The sequence below is a fragment of the Halichoerus grypus genome, chromosome 2, assembly GCF_964656455.1.
Source record: "Halichoerus grypus chromosome 2, mHalGry1.hap1.1, whole genome shotgun sequence".
NCBI classification, from domain to species: domain Eukaryota; kingdom Metazoa; phylum Chordata; class Mammalia; order Carnivora; family Phocidae; genus Halichoerus; species Halichoerus grypus.
In genome coordinates this window covers 185,227,037-185,239,883 of record NC_135713.1, presented here as the reverse complement: position 1 = coordinate 185,239,883, position 12,847 = coordinate 185,227,037, and the positions used below count along the sequence as shown (strand labels likewise).

At 48.9% G+C, this 12,847-nt stretch overlaps 1 protein-coding gene across 1 annotated transcript; it reads right to left on the bottom strand.

Annotated features, from left to right (window-relative positions):
- Nucleotides 1-1,104: 1,104 nt before the first annotated feature.
- Nucleotides 1,105-9,757, bottom strand: SNF8 (SNF8 subunit of ESCRT-II). Its single transcript, XM_036095301.2, has 8 exons — nt 9,596-9,757; nt 9,182-9,232; nt 6,010-6,148; nt 5,029-5,133; nt 4,339-4,411; nt 3,235-3,376; nt 2,329-2,403; nt 1,105-1,365 (listed from the first exon to the last, which is right to left on the bottom strand). Exons 1-8 carry the CDS (start codon nt 9,647-9,649, stop codon nt 1,228-1,230), a joined length of 777 nt encoding a protein of 258 aa, XP_035951194.1. The 5' UTR covers nt 9,650-9,757; the 3' UTR covers nt 1,105-1,227.
- Nucleotides 9,758-12,847: the final 3,090 nt, after the last annotated feature.

Genomic DNA, 12,847 nt, shown 5'->3' with positions numbered 1-12,847 from the left:
GGCCTTTTTTGAGACCACCTCTGGCAGTCAAGGAGAGGAATGCCATCTTGGGCTCAGTTGCTTCCAAAGAGCCCCTTCTTCACAAACTGGGAAGGGAGCATGTCCTCCAAGGACAGGCAGATCTAGACTGTATCTCTGGGTAAGGAAAGGGCGTCTTTAAGTTCTGGATAATCCAAACCCCACTGGGTTTTCAGATTTCTGGTACTAAACCAGCTCTTAGGAATTTAGCATTCAGATGACGAAGACAGCTTCATACAGCCACCTTCCTTCCCTACTTGCTAAAGAAGGGCTCTGGCTTTCAGGCGCAGAGCCTTTTCCTCTCGGCTGACCCCGCGGCTAGGAAGACGGTCCGAGATACCCGGCCAGCCTGGGCCGGGCCGAGCCAGGATGCAGGAAAGTGAAGGCCCGTGCGGCACTGGACTTAGGCTCTGGCTCTTCGCTTTGCTTCTGAAGCTGGTGGCCCCCGGTGAACTACTTCAGTTCCTCACCTGAGACAGTGAGAACCTACTCCCTGAACCGGTGCAAGTGGCCGTGAGGATTAAGGGTCCAGAAGATGGTCCAGGGTAGGTGTTCAGTAAATGACGCCCTAACCGCCGCTAAGGCCCGAGGGTTCTAGCGATCAGCACAGGAGGGGAGCTGGTGCGGAACTCGAGGACGACTCTGTCCACCCATTGATTCTTGCCTCTAACCACCATCTAACTAACTTTGACCTCTACTTCCTTCACACTCGGCCAAGTCTGTCAGAACCTGGAAGCTCTAGAGGAAGCTGGAGGAGACTGGACGAGTGGCTATTATCTACTGGTCCATCAGGGTCTGCTCATTTGAGATAAACGTTTTTATAAGGACAAGGTTTGAATTAATGGGCTGTAATATATGTCCCAGGGCTACAGAGAGACTAGACTGTCCAGCCAGGAGACAGACCACCTTTGTTGTAGACCCAGCTCTACCGTGAACTTGTAGATGACCCGTCAGGTCATTTCGTACACGCTCACTGTTCTCTGTTACTCAGGTTATCCTTACTGGATAAAATGAGGTTTTCTCCAATAAAGATGCAATGTGAAGGCACTTTAAAATAAAATAAAATAATGGGTGAAGAGTCTTGAGGAGAGAAAAAACTTGGAACTTTTTCTTTCTTTTCAAAAAAGAAAAAAGTGATTCAGGTTTTATTCGCCAGCAGCTCCGCCCTGTCCCTGCCTGCAGCGGGGGGCCCCTTCTGCACTCGCGGAGTCAGGGGAGGGCTTCTCTGGCCTCCTCGGCTGTAATCTCCTGGGAGTAGAGGTCAGTGAAGAGAGCCGGCAGCCAGTAGTGGGCCTCCCCTGGGGCCTGCAGGTCCAGCCAGGCCAGCCCTTCCTTCAGCAGGTGTTCCTGGAGGGAAAAGGAGGCAGTCATTTATGAAGACGGAGTTCCTGTGGGGCGGACAAACCATTTTGGCTTCAGTGGGGTTTTCAGACTAAATCTACACGAATGCCTTCACGTAGTTACACAACCCAACTGGAATTCCGGGTTCTCCTTGGCCCTGACCTTGGCCTGAGGTGCAAAAAATGCCACTGAATCACTTAACCTGTGCCGCTAGGAAAGAGGGTAAAGACAAGGTGCGGGGGGCGTCGCAGGAGGGACGTGGGGCCGCAGAGACGTCTGCCCCATGGCGTGAAGCAAGGCCCCGGTCCCATTTCCCTGAAGCAGAATGGAGACCACTGTTGTCATTACATTTCCCGTTAACTTGTGGGTGAACCTCTATGGAGAAATTAACAGAAGGACTCTATTAGTTTAGAAGGGACTCGCAGTTCCTGCGGCTGGAAACATGCTCGCTTGTGCCTGGTAGCATTAAAGAGACGTTTATGTTACCCTGCTATACACCTAAGTGTATAGTTTAATTGCCTGGATAAGGAAGAAGGTATTAAAAGCCAGGGTTACATTCTCCTGCTGCTACTCCTTCACATCGGCCTTTCCTTCGTACCATGACATCTGTATATATAAAACGCTCACTATCTCGTATACCGTATAATCGTAGATAAGTATGGGTACGTAATTAAGCAGGTAACAGTTCCCTTCACTCCGTATTAACAGTGTTACTTCCGAGACAAACTGTAGGAACTGTCTGTCCAGGCTCCACAGGTCGGGGAGACAAGGGGTTTTGGTGACTTGCCTACAGCGCACTTAGAAGCCTGCCTCTGAGCTGGAACTCAGCGGCACCTCGGGAACGCGGGGCTTGCTTCTCTGTGGTGACAGCAGCCTGCAAGGCTGAAGTTTCTGCCGGAGTGCTACCTACCCACACACCTCCACCCATCTGGGGCCCATCTCTTCTGGGCCATTCCAAAATTCACATACCAGCACTTGCCGCGCTCGCTCCGTCTCCCATTTAAGACTGGCTTTGATATCACTGACGGTCACGTAGCCATTTTTCTGAAGGAAGGAGGAACCGGGGGGTCAGTTAACAGTGGACTTTCCCTGAGAACCCAGCACCTGCCCGGCAACAACGGACTGACCCCAGACAGGAGGAAGAACTGCCCTTGAAGCCTAAGAGCACAGAAAAAGAATGTTCAGAAGTCCCAGCAAAGACAGAGAAGCGACTTTCAGGGTGACAGAAGTGGGGGGAGGGGGGGTTCAGTCTTAAAAAGTGGGGTCCCTGGTACTAAAATATTAATTTAGACCCTCTCAGAGAACTTCAGAATATGACAAGATTCAGAATAATTAACTGACAGGAAGAAATGGTGACAGTTCCCTGCCTCACCTTACTCATCCCCCAATGAGAAAAGCCCCTCCTTACTTAGTTTTGTTCTACATTATCGAATTAAGAAAACTGAACGTGTCTTCCCTAAACCCAGGATGAGAACTTGGGGGAAGAGGGGATGTGCTTAAGGCATGCTGAGTAACGGCAATGGCAAACAGGAGGAAACCTTTGTATCGAGGAGCCCATACAGAAAGTAATATTCTGAAGACCTCAAAGAATCTTGTCTACCCAAGAAAATCCGGTTCGCTGTGTGCATGGCTGGCTGCCCCTCTAGACTGTAAGCTCCCCGGGAGCAGGAGCTGTATGGTGCCGGTCGTTCTACCCCCACGGCCCGGCCGGTGCTTCGCGCTGTAGCTGATCAATAAACGGCTTCTAAACAAGCACAGGTCTGAGTCGTGCGTCTGCTGGACAGTCTCAGCGGAAGACTGCAGTTACTCAGACTGTCCCCCCCCCACCCCCCGACACACACAGGCGCCCCCCGCCCCCAGAAGGCAGACCAGTACCTCGGCCAGCTGCAGCACCACTGTGTGATCCATGTTGAGCTCAGCCGGAACAGACTGAATGAGGTAGGTGCCGCCCACAGGGATGATGCCGAAGCCCGTGCCCAGCGCCTTCAGTTTCTTGATGGCCCTGATCAGGTCGTCTCTGAGGTGAGGAAGAGCTGCTTAAGGACCCCTGGCACACCACACCCAGCCACGACGCAGTGTCTCAGCTCTGCCCCGGGCCAGGACACCCTGACACAAGACTCAAAAGGCTGCACACCGGTCGGTGACATCAGTAAAAAGGTAAGGCCAAGGGGCACCTGACGGTGCTGGGACGCTCACGGGACACAGTACGGGTGCGGGGCTCTCCGCTCAGCAAACCTTTCTAACCCCGGACATACGTCAAAAATCTGCCCACGGGAGCCCATCGGGGAATGTGCATGAATGAGCTAAATGCGAGAGACAGGGAGCAGCGTGAACTACGGCAAAACAGAAAATGCTTATCCATTTTACAGACGGCAACCCAGCTGATTATTGCCATTTGGAAATTCAGGCCCAGTCCTGCCGGTTATCTGGTTTCCGGTTAACTACTAACTCGAATTAGGGAAAAAGAAAACCCACAAGACAGTGTGTAGACCCTATACCCAGCGCACATACTGACAAGCCTTTTTTTTTAACCTTTTCTCAAACTGAAGTCACACACACAGGCTGGTGAACCAGATCAATTTGTACCCCATCTTCTGACCCCCCACTCCGTTCCCCAGCCTTTCTCAGTGCCTGCGCTAATCTCCTTGACCTCAAATAATCTGAAGATTAAGCCCCAAGTATGTTAAAAAAAAAAAAAAAAATAGTAACAATACATGCGTACACATGAAAAAAAGATGCTTAGAAGAAAATACACCAAAATGTCAACAGTTGTAATCTCTCAGTTGAGAAATAACGGGTGGCTTTTGGTTCTTTATATCTCTGTATTTTGTTTTCTAAAAAACATGTTTTCTGATCATAAAGAGGAACAAAAATGATCCCAAAAGTAGCCTACACATGCGAGTGGTAAAGAGAAAAGATTTCCATCTGATTTGTAAAGACCTTTCTGTACTCTACGGGGTTGGAAGGCGTAAGACCTACTGGCTGACGTCTTGCGCGAACTTGCCCCTTCCTCTTAACACCTGTTGATGCAGTTCCTCTAGAGTTATCAGACCTAGGGGAGCGGGGAGGAAAGCAGATGGAGCATTACCTTTATGGCTCAGCCAAAGCAACCCAAAACAGAAATACAAAAAACAGGGGCAGCATCATCTCTGAAGAACTATAAAGGCGCTCTTAACATCAAGGCCGTATCTATTTACGACCAATGATTTATAACTGGTTTTAAGTTTTCTTTCTAACTTCAACACAGACCATTCGAAGTGCTTTATTAAGATGACACCACTGGATGACCATTTTTAGGTCACGTTTTGGGGAGCCTAGAAACTTGGCACCACCCCACCTTGGAGTGCCAGGATACATAGTTACTAATGATAAAATCATAACCTGGACGTGTTGTTTATCAGGGGAAAAGGCCTATTTCCTACCTCCCTATTATTTTCTGTAATAACCAGGGGCTAAGACCTTCCTGGGCGAAGATCTCTAGGGAATAGAGACAATCATTCAGGTAATTCCATTTTTCAACCACATGAAGCCACTAAGATGCTTCTGAAGACCTAACAGGTTCTCAAGATCTTATTGGCCCGCAGACTACAGGATGGAAAAGATCACCTTTCAAGGTTTTCTCCCTCTGAGAAGTCCAAAGCCCAGTGTGCAGGACTCAGCCAGCCTCACCTCCATTCCGGTGCTTCAGGGCCAGGCATACTTCAATAATCTGGACACCCAGCTCGTAATAGAAATCCCCCACACCTAGCATCTCAGACCAAAATCCTTTTCCAGCTGAAAAATAGAAAAACAAAAGCAGGTTATAGGTTATTTTCTATCCTTCCTTTTCTTTCAAAGCTAGATTAAAACACCTATCCTGTAGGAAGCCTTCCCTGCCTAGCCTAAGTCCTGGGGCTCCATTTACTACTCAGGATCCTCAAGACAGTTGGACTCTTGGAAATTCCTCCTAAAAACCAGGCTCGGACAGGTGGGCAATCTAAAAGGCATTTCTATTTGGCGAATTCCGGCTCAGAACACTATAAAAATGAGCCTTCCTTTCCCAAATTATACAGTGAAATATAATGGGACATAGGATCTAGACAAGGCTGAGAGAAACGATATGCAGACCGGGCATTCAAAAATCCACTGAAGACAACAGCTGTCTGGGTAAAAAAATGCAGGTTACAGAGTAGTAATTATAGCATGATCTGATATGTTAAAAAAAAAAGTTTATAAATAGGATGAACGTGTCCAGAAAGCTATCTTAGACTGTTAATATTTTATCTCTGCCACTGTGGGACAGGGTCAGAAGACTTGTACTTTCTCTTTCCCTTTTTTCTCCTTTATTGACTGACTCCATGATTACATGCTACTTTCATTAAAACTAAATTATCTTTTTAATAAAGGGAGAAATAGCCGTTCAGAAACTCCACTGGAGGTCCCTCACGGGAAGGCCCGTACCCTGGCTACTAGCCCGCGGCCAGTGTCTCCAGCTTCCCAATCCCCCTGCGCACTCAGCCATCCTGCTGGGCACTCCCTGGAGACAACAGCCGCTGGCTCTCCCTGCAGGCCCTTCTAGAAGGGGCCCTAGCCACAGTAGTGACAGCCAGATGAGCTTCCGCCCCTCCGGAGCCCTACGAGAACACCACAGCCCTGTGGACAGCTCCTTACAGGCCAGAGGGTCCACCCCAATGGTGGCACACATGTCCTGGAACTGCACCCGGAACTCGGGATTCTTCCGGATCTCCTGCTTGTGCTTGCTGGCGAATTCCTCCAGGTTGCTCCTGAACATGTCCAACTGCTTCGACATCTGTAAGGTGGACCAGGGCGAGATTAGGGGCAGCCCGGCCAAGTGACAATCTGATGCCAAAAATTAAGTTCCTGGCCCAGTGGCAGGGCAAGGGCTGAAATAACCTATCTCCGCCAGGCCTACCATGATGCTCTTTCTTGTTCCCTTTAGTTTAGGATTTTTTTTTTTTTTTTTTTTTTTTTAAGATTTATCTATTTGAGAGAGAGAGAGAATGCACATGCACGAGTGGGGGGAGGGGCAGAGGGAGAGATCTTCAAGAAGACTCTCCACTGAGCACCGAACCCGACTGGGGGCATGATGAGATCACAACCTGAGCCAAAACCAAGAGTCGGACGCCCAACCAACTGAGCCACCCAGGCACCCTATTGTTCCCTCTCTTTTTATCCCTACCTTTCCTTCATGGTTCTGTTGTCAGCTGGATTGGGATGCCATAATGTTTCCTCAATTCTAAAACACACATTTTTGGGGGCACCTGGCTTGTTCACTCGGTCGTAGAGCATGCAACTCTTGATCTCAGGGTTTTGAGTTTGAGCCCCATGTTGGGTATAGAGATTACTTAAAAATAAAATCTTTGGGGGCGCATGGGTGGCTCAGTCGTTGAGCGTCTGCCTTCGGCTCAGGTCATGATCCCAGGGTCCTGGGATCGAGCCCCACATCGGGCTCCCTGCTCCGCGGGAAGCCTGCTTCCCCTTCTCCCACTCCCCCTGCTTGTGTTCCCTCTCTCACTGTGTCAATCTCTGTCAAAAAATAAATAAAATCTTTAAAATAAATAAATAAAGGGCGCCTGGGTGGCTCAGTTGGTTAAGCGACTGCCTTCGGCTCAGGTCATGATCCTGGAGTCCCGGGATCGAGTCCCACATCGGGCTCCCTGCTCAGCGGGGAGTCTGCTTCTCCCTCTGACCCTCCTCCCTCTCATGCTCTCTGTCTCTCATTCTCTCTCTCGCAAATAAATAAAATCTTAAAAATAAAATAAAATAAATAAATAAAAATCTTTGGGGGCACCTGAGTGGCTCAGTAGGTTAAGCGTCCTACTCTTGGTTTCGGCTCAGGTCATGCTCTCGGGGTTGTGAGATTGAGCCCCACCTCAGGCTCTGCACTCACCTTGGAGTCCGCTTAAGACTCACTCTCCCTCTCCCTCTACCCCTTCCCACCTGCACACTCTCTCTCTAAAATAAATAAATAAATCTTTAAAACATAAATAAAATCTTTTAAAGATAATGAAAAATAAAACACACATTTTTTTTTCTCACATGTTCCTGTTCTAAAGTCAGGATGCATCTAACAATCAGCATGCATATCTAATGTGATACTTTTTTTTTTCCCCCAGAAAAACTGTTACTAGATTGAAGATGCACCCCAGAATCCATTTTGTCTTAAAAAAATGAGAGAATGCATGGGCGCCTGGGTGGCTCAGTTGGTTAAGCGACTGCCTTCGGCTCAGGTCATGATCCTGGAGTCCCTGGATCGAGTCCCGCATCGGGCTCCCTGCTCGGCAGGGAGCCTGCTTCTCCCTCTGACCCTCCCCCCCTCTCATGTGCTCTCTCTCTCTCATTCTCTCTGTCTCAAATAAATAAAATCTTTAAAAAAAAAAAAAAAAATGAGAGAATGCAGCATTCAGAAAAAAAGAAATCTTCAGCCACTAACAGAAAGGTTACACAGGAGAAAAAGGAAGCCTGGTATGAATTACGTGTGCAGTGATTGTTGAATCTTTCAGTCATGGACCTTCTTGGGAATTAACTCCAAATAAAGAATCCCAAAGGGAGGGGTGGGTCTACCAGATTATATTCCAAAACTAAATACAAATGGTTTGGGGATTTTCTGATTTCTGAAGGAGTATTCCTTCTGATTTCTGAAGGAGTATTCCTTCTCTTTCCCTAATTAACAAAGCCTATGTTCCACCCACCAAGAGTAACCACTCCTGGCCCAACATCTCCTCGTCTGCTACATATTATAAACTTAAACATTATAATCACCATTTCCAGTTGATTCCTGTATGTCACCTCCCCTACGAGTGGGAGATTTTTTTTAATAAATAAATATATATTTTTTTAAGATTTTATTTCTTTGACAGAGAGAGACACAGCGAGAGAGGGAACACAAGCAGAGGGAGTCGGAGAGGGAGAAGCAGGCTTCCCGCCGAGCAGGGAGCCCGATGCGGGGCTCGATCCCAGGACCCTGGGATCATGACCTGAGCCGAAGGCAGACGCTTAACGACTGAGCCACCCAGGCGCCCCAATATTTATTTATTTTAGAGAGGAGTGGGGAGAGAGAGAGCACAAGCAGGAAGGGCACAAAGAGGAGAATCTCAAGCACACTCCCCGCTGATGGAGAAGCCCAACACGGGGCTCAGTCCCACCACCATGAGAGCACGACCTGAGCCGAAACCAAGACTCAGACACCCCTGAGTGGGAGCTTCTGAAGAGCACTGTCTACTATCTTTCCTCAGTACAAGGATCCATTTCCTTGCTTGTTTCCTCCTCTTCTTTACCAGTCCCAGTAACTGAGTAAACTCAGGGCACGTACAGAAAAGGAAACCGCAGGCCCCGCATCCCATCGCTGACACACACTTCTGGTACGCACCCGGGTGTGTCGGTGGTGGTGATGGGCCACACAGGTTAAGCAGTATTTTCACCTTATTCTTAGGCACTTCAAGTGAAAGCCCCCAAAGACCTAAATCAAACCGCTCTACCACCTACTACCCAGGTAATCTTGGATAAACCACCTGAATGTCCTCAATTCTAAACTGGGAAGAATAGAGTTCCCTCCTGGTAGGATCGTCAGGATGAACAAGATAGTGCATGTAAAGAAAATGGACACGTGCCTGGGACATAGATAAAAGCATGGAATGACTCAAAAGATGCTAGCTATCACGGTTATTAGCAAGTCCCCGTAAACGATCTGAGCAGCCCAGAAACTGAGATTTGCCAAATACCCTATTTTTAGTTCAATCCAAACAATCTAGTTTACATCAAAGGTGTCCCGCCCAGCCTTGTCGGGTCTCCCTCCCTGCCTGGAGCCCTCCAACCGACTCACCTGGGCCAGCTGGTCCTCAGCCAAGACAGTGCCTCGCTCCTTATACTTGGCCTGTCAGACAAAGAGACCAGCGTGAGTTGAGAGTGGGCGCTGGGGGCTCCCACTTGTACTGCCTCCGACGAAGTATGAAAAGAGGAGGATCTCTCTTAAATGGTTTTTCTTAGGGAGAGGGATGAGGAAGTAAAACAGACGGCCCGTCTGCAGTCATATTCGGGGACGCGGGGGAAAGGGCTGGTGGATCTGGGGATGCTGACATTCCAATCCACCGGAAGCTGAAGAAACTCCGTTCCCCGGGACCCGAGGAGCCCGTGTCAGCTTCTGATGGGGCGCGATTTGAGGGTACAGAGCTCTGCTCCGAGACTTTCGATCTCTCTCGGGTCGGGGATGGCTGTGGGTCGGCCTTCTTCCCCTCACCTCGGCAAGCTTCTTCTTGGCGATGGCGCCGGCTCCCACCCCGCGGCGATGCATCCCCGCCCTGGGCCCGGGGGCCGCCCCCCAGCCGGGACCCCGGGTCTCCGGGTCTCCGCGTCCCGGGATCCGCCGCCGGCTCCCAACGCGGAAGCGCCGGCCGCGCGTCATCTCCGCGCGCCGGAAGCTACGCGCCGACTTCCTGCCGCGGGGCGCAGCGGCCCCGCCTTCCTCTGGTGGCCGGGCGTGGAGAAGCCCGGCGAAGCCCCGCGGCCGGGAGGACGGGCGAGCGCGGACGCGGAGGCGCGGCCTGGTTGTCGGCGGCGCGCTCCCCACTCACGTGGGCGCCTCGGACCCTCGCGTTTTAGCGCGGCTGCCGCCCGCCGCCACCCAACCTCCGGCTGCCGGCCAGTGCTCACGGCCGCCTGCTCTGGGCCAGGCGCTGAGTCGGCCCCAAACCTTCCAAATTGAGCATGAAACACAGCCCATCAGCTCTAATGGAGCCTACCTGTTGGAGTCACACGCAGCGATTCTGACTAGGGCAGACCTTAGAGTTAAGAACCTGGACTTTGGAATTAGATAGCCTGGCTCCCTAGCTCACTTCCACTGCGTATGGTCCACTAACTTCAGGCAAAATCCGGAATCTCTTGTGTTCTAGTGTCCACAGTTGGTATAGAGTAATACCTACTCATGAAGTTGTTGCGGGGATGAAGTGAGAAAATCTGTAACAAAGCATTTAGTGCAACGCCTAACATAGAAGTCAACAGCAGCTATGATTGTTATTCATCAGATTGGGAGTGGGATCAGCCATCTGTGTGTTTAGAAAGCGCCATAGGTGCTTTCTATAGCATTGAGCCTAACAAAGGAGCTAATGAAGGATTCTTAAGTCAGGAAGTTGTTACTTGACTTGTTAGATCAAATTCTTGTTTTAGAAAAGTTAGTGACAAAGGGGGCGCCTGGATGGCTCATTCCGTTAAGCGTCTGCCCTCAGCTCAGATCATGATCTCAGGGTCCTGGGATGGAGCCAGGATTAGGGCTCCCTGCTCAGCAGGGAGGGTGCTTCTTCCTCTCCCTCTGCTGCTCCCCCACTTGTGCTCTCTCTCTCTCCCTCTCTCTTTGTCAAATAAAATCTTAAAAAAAAAAAAAAGTTAGTGACAACCTAGACTTAAGTCAGTCATAGCAATGCAACCTAGAAATGATGCAAGCTAGAACTAAGATAGTGGCCATGAGGTAGAGAGAATGGGACAGTTTCAGGAGATACTTGGAGTGCAGAATGGTAAAACTGGTAGGATGGAGACAGAGTGGGTAGGAAAAAGTGCTCGGTTTTCTGTCTTGGGCAACAGGGCGGTGCCATTTGGAGAAGGGGGTGGGGGAACAGGGACTGAGACCACAAGATGAAGCTGGGGAAATAATTAAGGGTGATTTTGAACATGTTGAAATTGAGGTCTCTGTGACATCACAAGAGAGATGACCAACGGTCATTTGGATGTATTAGTATAACGATCTACATAAAAAGCTGGGCAGAGCTACAGATCCAGAATCATCAGCAAGGTGAAATCACGAATGTGAATAATGTTACCAGAGGTTTCAAGTAAAAGGATTAGAAGAAGATGTGATCAGAGATTTGTGACAGGATATTTAGCCACCATTTTGGACCTTGAGGGATTATGGAGCCATGACCCAGGTCCCTGACCTGAGGATTTCATGGAGCAGAGCTGTACACCAGCCTTGAGCTACCTGCCTCTGGATGCTTATAAGAAAGAGAAATAATGTAGTCTTACCAAAGCCACTGTTTGCTTACCAAAACACAGGTGTTTTTCTGTTATTTGAAGCAGAATCTAATGTTAGCGGATACAAGGACCAAGGCTAAAATAATCATTCTGCTTTTTGTAGTCTTATTTCAGATTCACCCTCAGACACACCCTTAGACCCTGAGTTCAGATAGTCTAAGTCCCCTTAGAAACAAACTTCCCCAGACACAGATTTGCTCCTCCAACACATACTAGCCTTTTCAGACACCCTCTCCTAAAACACTGACCTTCAATATACCTAGCCACGCCTTTCTGCAAAACAAGTAGCCCCTTATATACACACATTTACCTCCTATTCTCATATTCTTACTACACCACTCCATAACACAAAAATCTGGTCTTTTCCTGACTCACTGACACACATAGACACACCTGCCTCATTTCTCACTCTTTGACTCACACCGTATGACCCCTTAAGATACATGCACTGATCCCTCACTCACACTCATGGCTTCAAATTTATTCATACCCTCAAATGCATACACACTCACTCTTATAGGTGCAAACATTGGCCGGAGACACACCTGGTTACCACACTCAAGCGGACACGCTCATTCCCTTATTCAGACACATTTGTTCTCTTTCATAATTTTAGAGAAAGTATGTTGACCAGTAATGAGCTGGTAAATGTTTAACAACCCCCTCTCCAGGCTGGGAAGGAGGAGCTCTGATTTATAGCATTTGTCAATTTCCATGGTGTACTCTGGCCATGGCCAATTTCAAGCTAACAATGATTTTATGACCTTCTCACAAAATTCCTGACAATTTCACAATGGCTCTCAGAAGCGCTCAGCTCCAGGATACCCTGAATGCAGATCATCACACATGCTGTCACTTGCTTTAAGTGACTCACTGGCCTTAGGCACAGGGTGGCTAAGAGCATGGGACTTTAATTCTCTACCTCATGGAGGCAGTGTAGTGCATGGTTAACAGCTAGTATGTTAAAGTGCTGTGATGAGGCTCTAGATGAGGTTTATAAAGAGCTGAGCACAATGCCTGGCCCATAATAAGAACATTGTACAAATTTATTCTAAATAACCGTTTCTGATTCGCTCACCCCCAGAGACACCCAAGACTCCAGAAATAGAGAGCCAACTATCCCCAAGACAACCGGTCCCACCATAGAGAATCGCTAAACTATATCTTCTGAGCGAAGGCATGGTCTAAATTGTGTGGTACACACTCTCCAAACACAAGGAGTTTAGAGGAGAGGAAACGTAAAATGTCAGAGCTGGAAGAGATTGCACGCGGGCAGCCCTCGGGCAAATTCAGTTCTCAAAAGTGTTTTGTTTGGTCAGCAGAAAGCGTGTCTCTTCCATTTTCACAGTCCCCATCCTTCCCATTGTCTTACACCCTCCCCACTCTGCTCAATTATGCCACTGGCCCAGCCCTTCAGCCAATCCAGCTTGCCACTCCCCGATTGAAAACTAATACCCTTGTATTTTTA